The 10,668-nt window shown below is 53.6% G+C and overlaps 1 protein-coding gene across 2 annotated transcripts in view; it reads left to right on the top strand.

The window, feature by feature from the left end:
- The window catches only part of CFAP77 (cilia and flagella associated protein 77), a 138,814-nt gene extending 135,463 nt beyond the window's left edge, over positions 1-3,351 (top strand). For both annotated transcript variants that reach the window (XM_007453110.1, XM_007453109.1), the window contains one exon: positions 3,229-3,351. In XM_007453110.1, coding sequence (XP_007453172.1) covers positions 3,229-3,351 — 123 coding nt within the window. The remainder of the gene's footprint in view (positions 1-3,228) is intronic.
- Positions 3,352-10,668: the final 7,317 nt, after the last annotated feature.

Raw genomic sequence — 10,668 nt, 5'->3', positions numbered from 1 at the left:
CATTCCTGCATGCTGAACTACTCAGGGAATGGCTTGAGGGCTACATTTGTTTCCCAAGGCTGCCATAACAAACTACCAAACACATAGTGGCTTAAAGAATAGAAATTTATTCTCCAACAGCTCTGGAGGCCAGAACTCCAAAATCCAGGTGTCAGCAGGGGCACACTGCCACTGAAGCTTCTAGGTAGGGCAGAAGGCTTTCTTGCCTTTTCCAGCTACTGGTGGCTCCTGGCGTTCCCAAGCTCTGGCTGCATCACTCCAACCTACGGCTCTGTCTTCAGGTGGACTTCTCCTCTGTCTGTGTCTTCTGTCTCTTACAAGGACGCTTGTCAATGGATTTAGAGCCCAACTGAATATTCCGGATATTCTCATCACAAGACCCTTAATTACATCTACAGAGACCCTTTTTACAAATAAGGTCACATTCACAGGTTCCGGGGTTAGAATGTGGTTGTAGCTTTTGGGGGGAGCTCACCATTCAACCCTTTGCAAGAGCCACAGAGGGACGTGTAGAGCTGCAGAGCTGTGGTCTTGCAGAGCTGTGCTTCCCTGTTAAGAACGACTGGTGGCCGGGCCCTAGGGACAGAACTATTGCCACTCTGAATGCTACAGATGGCCATGGAGGTCTAAGAGGCCCAGGCGGCTGGGCATCCAAATCAGCCGGGGTACCCAGAGGGCCTTACTGAGCATCTCTATCTGCCTTCTGGGAAGCATGGGTGTCAGGAAAATCATGTCACTGTGTAAAACTTCCCACCCCTTGCTGGAGGGGATACAAGGTGTACCTTGGAAAAGGCCTTTTGTTTATGGCTACTTTCCTCCTGCGCAGTGTATTGGAACTTCTCTCTTCTCAGTAGCTTCTGTGAGGCCACTTGGCAATTTTTCTGAAACTGGAGAGTGAGCTGAGAACAAGATCGTGGTATGATTGATTGAAATGAGCTGACACCAGGCATTGAGCCTGGGTCTGGGTGGGGCTTCGGTGACTGTAGGAAGGGCCTTCCCGGGTGGACTCAGAGCTTTGGGATTGGGCTCAGGCCCTGCCCGGGTGACAAGAGCCCCAGATGATCCTGACGTATATCCCGGAAACCCGAAACCTGAGGCCGGAGCTGGGATGGTGCCCAGAAATGCCGCCACACTTGCAAAGGGTCCATGAATCTCCTGCGCTGTCTGTACATTAGGACTTGTGGGTACTTATTTTCCCAGAGGAGAGGGTCCTGGCTTTCTGCAGGGTCTCCAGAGTCTCCACACCCTCCAGAGAGTGAAGGATGCAGTTTTATGTCCCAGAATAACTAACCCAATCTACTTATCACCATTTGATTTTTTTTTATGGGTTTCTAATAAGCATTTGCAGCCCTCAACCCCCTTTTCACCCCATGAGTGAGGTAGGGAGGTGCAGGGAGTCCCCCCCACTCCCCTGACACAGCATGAGTGGCAGCCAGGGCAGAATATTCCAGAAGGAATCTAGAACTTAGTGCCCAGGAGTTAGTGAGTGGGGAGTGGGTGCTAAAGCAGATTTTCTCTGCCACTGATTCCCTCTGGGACCAACCCTGGACCAAACTCTGCTCTGGGCCTCAGTTTCCTCACCTGTGAAATGAACGTGGTCAAGTTGGATTCTGTTGTGCCCTCCTGTGACCTGATGTGCCTGCTCTTCCCTGATGGCAAGCGTGGCCCCCTGGACCTGAGGTTTGGGTCTCACTGACCCTAAGCCGTGGCCCAGACCTTGGACTGGGGTGGGGGTCTGATGGGGTTTGGAGGGAGGCAGCAGATGCAGGATCCAGGAGGCCACGTCAGCTCTGCACCTGCGTTTTCTGCTGTCAGGAAACCACTTTGGGCCACAGGCTCTAGTTAAGGGTCATGACCTCCCTCCAGGCCCCTGTACTCCCCCCATGGGGGCCAGAGTGCGGGAGGCCGAGCACAGAGACGTTCCCTACAAGTTCCTCTTGGCCTTCCCTCTGCTTCCTTTTAATACCTTATCCTCTCCCAGTTTTTCTTTTCTCTCACCTTTCGTCACGGGAAGGCTGCCCGCAGCTCTGTGGTCTCAGCTAACCCCGTCGCCCGTGGTGGTGAGGGCACCCCCGGCCTGGTCCTGCACCAGAGCCTGTGGCCGTCCTGGCCATGGGTCCTGCCTTATCTTGAAGCAGAGCCTTCAGCTGCTCCTGCGGACCCTCATCTGGGCCACCATGTCGCCTTGTGGGCTTGAGCTGCGGGGCGCCCCAAGGCTAGCACGCGTGTGGCCCCTTTAGCCTGGGAAAGCCCTGCTCATCCTACGAGCCTCCCCTTGTTCCCCGGAGAGGCCCCTGACTCCGGGGAGGGTTAAACCCACCTACCTGTGCTACTGACGCCCCCATCACTGCACTGATTCTCATGAAACAGCTGTGTAACAGCTGCCCACGTCTGCTCCCCCTCCCCCGGGAAGAGTGAGTCCCTCGCATTCATTGCGGTACCCCAGTGCCTGGCACAGAGCTGTGCTCAGTTAATACGTGTGGCCTGAACGAGTGAGTGAATGAATGAATGAACAGATGCATAAATAAACAAGCAAGGCTGAACCCTTTCTACCCCGTGCCTCCCTTAGTTATCCTAAAAGAGAAATGCCATCTTACGGGAATTCTCTGGCATTTGGAGGTGGTGTAACAGACCCAGGAGACAGGAGAGGTTTCCACTCACCACCATTTCTTGAGAGGCAAGGGCAGGCCAAAATACTGATTGCATAAAATTTTAACGACAGAGGCCCCGCACTCCTTGGATCTGGCTCTGGTTCTGGCGCAACTGAGTGCTGGCCCCTGGAGTGCGGGGTGGCCTCAGATGGTCCTGCGGTGACGGAGCGCCAACCGTACCAGGAAGCCCCCCTTGGAGAGGGCGGCTTGTTTGGGGTTTTAATGGTGGAGAATCAGCACGTGAAGGATGATGCTGGCTGTCAGGTCCCACTGCACGGGTGACCCCAGTCCTCGGCAGGTGATATTTATCATGTACACGTCGTCCCGGCAACGAGCTGGACAAAAGGAAAAACAAGGGCACCCGGCAGCCCTGCTCTCGCACCCCTGTCCCATGTCACCACTCACTTTACCCCGCAGCACCAGGACAGCACTTTTCCTTCACTTCTTTCCCTCTGACAGCGATTTTTATTGTTACTCTAAGATGGAAGTAGGGGGCGGGCCAGGGAAGGAAGGGGAGCCCCCAGGCCGAGCACCCCGAGCACTCATGCCCTCTGACCCGCTCTCCCTCTGTCCACAGGTGGGCCCCCATCTCGATACCTTCCCCACCGAGGCCCATCGCCAGAGAGCCTTCAAAGCCCACCGGGAAGAGTGTGCCGTGCGCCAGGGGACCCTGCGGATGGGCAACTACACCCACCCCTAAAGCCTTCTTGACACAGTAGAAAATTCTCTGAAGGACTCACCTTTCTTGCCCCAACTAACATAAGACAGTCCCCCATTGTTCTGCAGGCTCTGCCTTGGCCAGGACCTCAGACTCAGGTCTTAGTTTGATCGTTTTTGGTTAAGAACCCCCTCTTCAGAGTTAGCCACACCCGCTTCCCTTAAGCCCCCGTAACCCTCCACTTAGGGACCGCCCTCCTCCTGCAGACCCCCCACCCTCTCTTCTCAAGCCCTCACCTGATAAGAGAAACCCAAAATCCAAGGCAGATTTTAGACTCCAGACTAAGGGGCGATTCTGAGGCTCTGCCCTCAAGTGTTAAGAACAACCCATGTATTTGCTGCAGAAAGTGTGACAGTACCATGCTTTGAAAGCCCTCATTTTATATTCCAAACATGAGTTTTAATTGCTCCTTTGGGGATTCCTGATATCTCTCCATGGCAATACCATCTCTCTGGGACCTTTGAGGGCAGGAAGAGCCCACGTTCCTTACTCAGAGCGGCCCTCACCTCCACAGGCACTGACCTTGGAAGGTCACCCAGCCCCCTCCCGAAAGAGAGAGACTTCCGGGGCTGAAAGCACCCAGGCTGGGGCACTTTGCACCTCAATCTTTCTGCAGGTCCTTTGGCTTCTCCCCACAAATTAGATACTGATCTATTTTAAATTAAAAGTGCTATTTGTCATCTTCCTCCTGTGCCTTTATTTGAAAGCTAGTAAACCTATGAACAGTGTGAGAACAAACCTCAGACTCTTTAAGGGAGATGACCTCCAACACATCTCGATAGCACCTGTGCAAAGTCCATCGCTGACCTTCAACCCACGTCTCTCCCTAGAATGCCACACTCATTTATCCAGCTGCTCCCCGGATGTCTCCACTCAAGCATCTGGCATTCATCTCAATCCAACACAGCCAAGACAGAATAACTCTGGATTTTTTTCTGCCAAACTCGCTTCTCCCTCCATTTTTCCCATCTCATGCTTGAGACCACCCAGATGCCAAAGACGAAAACCTTCACGACCCTGTTTCCTTCACGCTCTCATCCAATCCATCAACAAGCCCATTGATGTTACTTCCAAAAACACCCTGATTCATCCCGTCTCTCCGAGCCCCCATCACCTCTCTGGAGAACTGCCGTAGGTTCCTGAACCACCTTCCTGCTTCTGCCCACAATCCCTTCTCCACAACCTGTCACCAGCCCACCCCTTCTTGTCATTTAGATCTTCGCTCAGAAGCCAAGTCGCCCACTCAGGGAGTTCCCTGGTGGCCTAGTGGTTAGGATTCCAGGCTTTCACTGCCATGGCCTGGGTTCAATCCCTGGTCGGGGAAATGAGACCCCGCAAGCCGTGCGGTGTGGCCGAAAAAGAAAAAGATATGAACAAGTCCCCCAGTCAAAGGGCCTTCCCTGGAGTAACCCTCAGTTAAACCCACACCAGCCTGTTTTATTCTCGGCAAAGCAATGAGCCCTTGTTTATTGCCTGTCTCCTCTTCTACCAGGAAAGTGGTAGGGGATCAGGGGTCTAAAGGGCCCAGGGCCCAGACCTAAGGGCCTGTGGAATGACCCGCTGCCCGAACATCTGCTGTGGCTCCTGAGCCACAGGCTGAGTACCTGGCGGGGACCATCCATCAGCCTAGGCCGGGAGACACACCGAGTCTGGTGACTACAGATCCGAGTGAGTTTCTTGAGCAGCCTACCCACTCCCAACACACACACTCACTGCAGCTCCTTAGAAGCTAATTCCATAAAAATGCCACACACATTACCAACCCCCTCAGGAATCTGGCTCAGTGGGGGGCCTTGACAGACCCCCCCCACCCCACCCCATCCTAAGGGCCTAAAATTCCCATCCCACCCTACGAACCAGACAAGCATCCCTACTGGTCTTTGTTAAAGCCACCCTGCAGCCTTCTGACCCCCGGGGGGAGCGACCCCGGTGAGGGAGCAGGGCCGAGCCTGAGGGGCCTGGCCACTGAGCAGGCAGCCATTCAAGGGCAGTGGAAACCCAGCTCCACTAAGTAATTTCTGTGTGACCCCAAGAAAGTGTCCTAACCACTCTGTGCCTCATCTGTGAAAGAGGGCCCTGAAACACCACAGGAGTTTTCATCAAGTGAAATTAGATAATGATTACATTCAAGAATGTGTATAGGGCTTCCCTGGTGGCACAGTGGTTGAGAGTCCATCTGCCAGTGCAGGGGACGCGGGTTCGAGCCCTGGTCTGGGAGGATCCAACATGCCGCGGAGCAACTAGGCCCGTGCGCCACAACTACTGGGCCTGCGCTGTAGAGCCCGTGCACCACAACTACTGAGGCCCGCACACCTAGAGCCCGTGCTCCGCAGCGGAAGAAGCCACCGCGATGAGAGGCCTGCGCACAGCAACGAGGAGCGGCCCCCGCTCGCCGCAACTAGAGAGAGCCCGCACAGCAACGAAGACCCAATGCAGCCCAAAAATAAAAAATAATAATAATTAAATAAATTTATATAAAAAAAAGAATGTGTATAATGTGATTAGCACAGGATCTGGCACTTTTAAGCAATAGACGAATGCGAATTATTATTTTGTTCTTATTAATAAAGCACACTGCAAAGGGACAACGGGAACTCTGTGAGGGATCAAGGGCAGAGGGCAGGATGCTCAAAGCCTTTGTGTCCAGATGCAGCAAGAAGGTCAAGATATTTGGAACTGAACCCACTCTTTTGTTCTGAAATCCCCAGTGGAAAGGGCGGGGACACAGAATTTCCTGAAGGACCTGAAGTTAGGTTCTATCCACAGAAGAGTGAGCGACTCTGCTATGGCAACGAGCAAGGTGCCCCACTGCTCCGTGGTCCCTCCAGGCCTGCTTTTCCAAGGATTGGGCCAAGGGGGAGAATATGGACTTGGCCAGAAAAAGCGCCGGGAAATCTCTTTTGTCTATCCAATTGCTTCTTGCCTCAGAAGCAGGCAGACCGCGCGCTGTGGGACTCGAGGGGGCTGTGACAGATGCCCTGGGAACACACCTGCACCCTCTCCTGGAGTCTCCCCAGCCTCTGTGTACTCCCGGGCCACGCTGGGGTGGCTCTCAGCAGGTTTCCTCAGCTGCTTGTCCTACAGCGCCACCCTCTGGCAAGTCTGAGTATGAGGCCAAGGAGGTGCCTGGCCCGTCCCTCCAGGCCTCCTTCCCTCCCCCAGCTGGGTCCTTCCCTCCTCGTTAATTATTTGTGCCTCCACAAAGCCCCAGGTCCGATTCTGGTCTGATTCCGCCTTCTCGGGTATCCTGTCACATCGTCCAAACGCCTGTCCTGGCTCACGCTGACCCTGGCTGGGGGGTCTCCCGGCACAGCTGGAGTCCCTGACTACCCTTCCTGACCCAGGGTAGAGTCCCCAAAGGTTCCAGCCTGCAGGGGCCTTAGGGACCATCTGGTAACCTCCCTCCACCACCATGGTCCCCACTCCACGGATGGAAAAGAGATGTCAAAGGAGGCCTGAGTTCACTCAATAAGCCGGCCCCAGGCCAGTGACTGGTCCACTAATGCATTCCAGAGCCTGTCCCTCCAAACCACTCCTCAATTAAAGATGGGCGGAAATGGGGGGGAGGGCTTAGCTTTCCATCCCAAGTCGCCCTGATCACCTGCCGACAAATGCCACGTGAGCATGGCTGTCGCCAGAGATACGGCCTTGAGCCCCTGTTTTTGTTCATTTCCCTGCTGGTTGGCATTTGGGAACATTCTACCTCCTGGTCAGGTTTCTTGGCCAAACCCCACCAGAGATTTAACCAAACAAAGAGGCCCATGTGTACTGTCCTCACGAACCACAAGGAGGCAGCTGGTCTGGACCCTCAGCCGGTCAGCTTGAAGTTCTCAGAAGTTCCCTTGGAGGTGGAGGAAGACAGTGCCCGTGTTGCTGTGCACTTGGCAGGAGTGGGGGGCGAGCGCGGGCCTGGGGTGCTGAGATGGAGCCTTTGGAAACAGGACTCACGAAGCTGAGAGGGGCTTGAGGACACGTCTAGTCCTTCCAGAGAAGACAGAGGGATGCAGTTACTCAGCAGCCAAACTAGGACTAGAGCAGACCTCTTGGCTGGTAGGTCCAGCTTTCTTTTCATGCCGAACGCCCACTGACTTCAGTCTAGTTCCAGTCTCTTTTTTTCTTTTCTTTTCTTTCTTTTTTTTTTTTGGCCACAAGCCGGGATCTTAGTTCCCAGGCCAGAGACTGAGGCCGGGCCGGGCCGGGCCACGGCAGTGAAAGCACCGACTCCTAATCACCGAACAACCAGGGAACTCCCAATTTCCAGATTTTTAAACTAGAGCCCAAACCTCATCGGTTCTCCCATTGCCACACACTCCCACTCTGATATAACCAGATAACTAACAGTTTTCTCAGCCAGAAGAAAGGAGAGGGGGTTCTGGAGTCTGACATCGTGCAGGATTTTTATCAGGGATGGTAGCAAGGAGCCAACGGCGATTGGTGTCTGATCTCTGCCTGGCAGGGGGCTTCTAGAAGCCAGAAGAGAAAGCACTGCTCATAGGCCAGAAATCCAAATCCAGTCCCGGGAGGTCCCTGGATCCAGTTAGAGATGGCTTGGCTTTTTGGCTCATTCATCCAAGCTCCCCAACTAGCAATGGTTTAGAACCACAGATTTGGGGGTCTAGAGCAAGCACACATGCATGACAGCAGGCAGACCAGAAGCTCAGGCGCCAATGTGAGCCTGCATGACAGTCACACAGGTCTGTGTTTCCAATCAAAAACATTCTCTTGCATTTATCCTTCTTGACCAAAACAGTCTTTCTGCTGCATTTCTTCTTACTTGGGAAACCCTTTGATGCTTGAAATCATCATTAAAAGAAGAAAAAACAAACAAACAAACTAGGTTGGCTTTTTATACAGAGGCTCCTAGAACTGAATGAAGGCAAAAACTTGAATTCACAAATGGGAAATAATCTCTGAAGGGGAAGTTAGGTTGACGGACGTTGCTGCACTCTGTGAGATCCATGCATGAAGGTCCATCCTGTCATACCCCCCGTGACATCAGCAGCCTCTAGCCCAGGGAACACTGCAGGACAGACTGCATGTTTACAGGGGAGGAAGGAAGGAAGGGAGGGAGGGAGGGAGGGAAGAACAGGGGAAAAGAAAGAACATCTTCTCTTTCTGGTTTCAGGAGCTCCATGGGGTTTTGAGCTAAACCAACAAAAATGACTGAGAACAGCATGACCTTGAAACCCACAAACTGTCCAAATCCTTGTCTGGCCCATCTGTTTGCATTAGCACCCAAGCTTGGCCCGCAACAGCCAAATCCCTTGTCCCCTCCATGTCACAAACCGGTTTTGTAGGAAGGCCCAGAGCAAAGCGCAGGGAGTGGGGTGGCGGGGGCGGGGGGTGGGGGGTTGGTGGCCTGACTTCTCCAGTGGGGGCCCTAACCTGCCAGAGGAAAAGCTCTGGCTATTGTTCTCTGTAGTCCTGATTTGAAATGCGTAATTGGTATTCTCCAGGACCCCAGCCAAGTGCAGAGTCCTCCCAGTGACCATGTGAAGAGGGTGACATCACCCCCATCTTACAGCTGAAGAATACATGACCCTGCTCAAGGTGACAGAGCAGGAAGTGTCTGCTCAAGGTCACAGAGCAGGAAGCGTCTGCTCAAGGTCACAGAGCAGGGCTGGGACTATGGTGAGGCAGACAAGGCCCTGGCCTAAGGTACAAACCTTTTGACTTTCCCCCAAACTCAGTAACCAAGACAAACAATATTTTAATGTAATATTTTAAAATCAAAACTGAAAAATCCCTGATGGACAAAACAGCAACAGGTTCAATAGGGACTTGTATGACTCACCTCACTTGCCTCACCTTAGCCCCAGCCCTGGATTCTAGAGCCAGGAGTCGACTTCAAGCCTAGCAGATTCTGGAGTCCATATCCTTGGCCACTCCACTCCACCGGCGTTACACTGCCCCTGGCCCCAGCTACTCAGAACCGTGATGTCAGCATTCACGCTACAGTCCTCCAGGAGCAGAGAAGACCTCAGGACCATTCTCGAAAAGCTTTGAGCACATCTCCTCACGTGGCTGTCTGCTAAGCCAGTGAACAAAACCGGCCAAAAGAAGGCCTTTTCCACGCTCAGGGCAGTGCGGTAAGAAAGTTGCTAAGAACCATCGATCAGCCATTGGCCCAGGCACTGATCCAAAGTCAAACCCAAGCCAAGAACCCCAGGTAGAGCATGAAGGACGTGGATTCTATAGGCAGAGGCCACATCATAGCTGGCATGGGCCACTCCTATCCTTGCCTCTCACTATAAACCTCTGATGTTAATGTCGTTGGACCAAAGGGAAAGCTGAGGTCCAGGCAAGACAGATGAGCTGCCCAGAGTGGAAGCAGGGCCAGAGCCCAGGCCTTCTGAGGGCCAGTCCGTGCAGCCGCTTCCCTGCCCTGGTGAAGAGCGAAGCTTCCTCCTTCGTTGCCGTCGCTCTGTGAATGCTTGGTTTGAGCCCTTCTAGGGCTCTGGGTTCACTGAGAGACTGAAGGTTTAAAAGCAATTTCAAAGGGCTGGATGGGCAGGGGCTGGCATCGGAAGCTAGAGAACCCAGGAGAAGTGGGAAGCTGGGGAGGAGGTGTTCGAGCCCAGAACAGGGGTCTGGGTGCTGGTGTCCTGGGAGCCCAGTCCTGGACGTGACCTCATCTCACTCATTCCCTTTCCCTCCCCTGAGTCCTCCAAGCCTCTTCTCTCCCTGGGGGGAGGGGGTTGGGCAAGACCCCTAAGGTAGAGGGCTGGGGCTCAGCGGGGACAGAGGGGGAGCGAGGTCTGTCTCCTGCCTTGTCAGTGGAGTTCTCAGAGGTTAAGTAACTTGCCATGGTTCACACCCTGCTTTGCTGAAACGTCTACCCCCTCCAGGACCAGCCAGACTCCTTTCTCAAAGGGAGGGGTGGGTCACCCACCCAGGATCCCTGGACGCTTAGTAAAAGGCCAATTCCTGGGCATCCTCCCAGCTAAACAAGAGCCCAGGTGAGTACACACACAGACCTCTCAGGCCGTGGACAGGCTGAGGTGCAAGAACCACCCCTGTGATGGAGAAAAGAGAAAGGAGGAGGAACAATAGTGGAGTTGGAAACCCCCAAACAGGAAGAAAACAATGTTAGCGAGAGAGGGCTGGATCCAGATTCCAAATGGAATAAGTGGCACAGCGTGTTTTATATCACGGTAGACTATGATAATTCACTACTAATGATAGCATACTAACAACCTGTTAAATATTCTCGGGCTCTAAGAAGCGCCGAGAAGCCGGCTAGGGCTGCAGGAGGTTGGGGTTCTTGCCTTTTTTTTTTTCCACCGTCGAGTGTTCCCT

This window comes from Lipotes vexillifer, unplaced genomic scaffold (assembly GCF_000442215.2).
Source record: "Lipotes vexillifer unplaced genomic scaffold, Lipotes_vexillifer_v1.1 scaffold149, whole genome shotgun sequence".
Taxonomy (NCBI): domain Eukaryota; kingdom Metazoa; phylum Chordata; class Mammalia; order Artiodactyla; family Lipotidae; genus Lipotes; species Lipotes vexillifer.
This window is presented reverse-complemented; position numbering and strand designations above follow the sequence as displayed.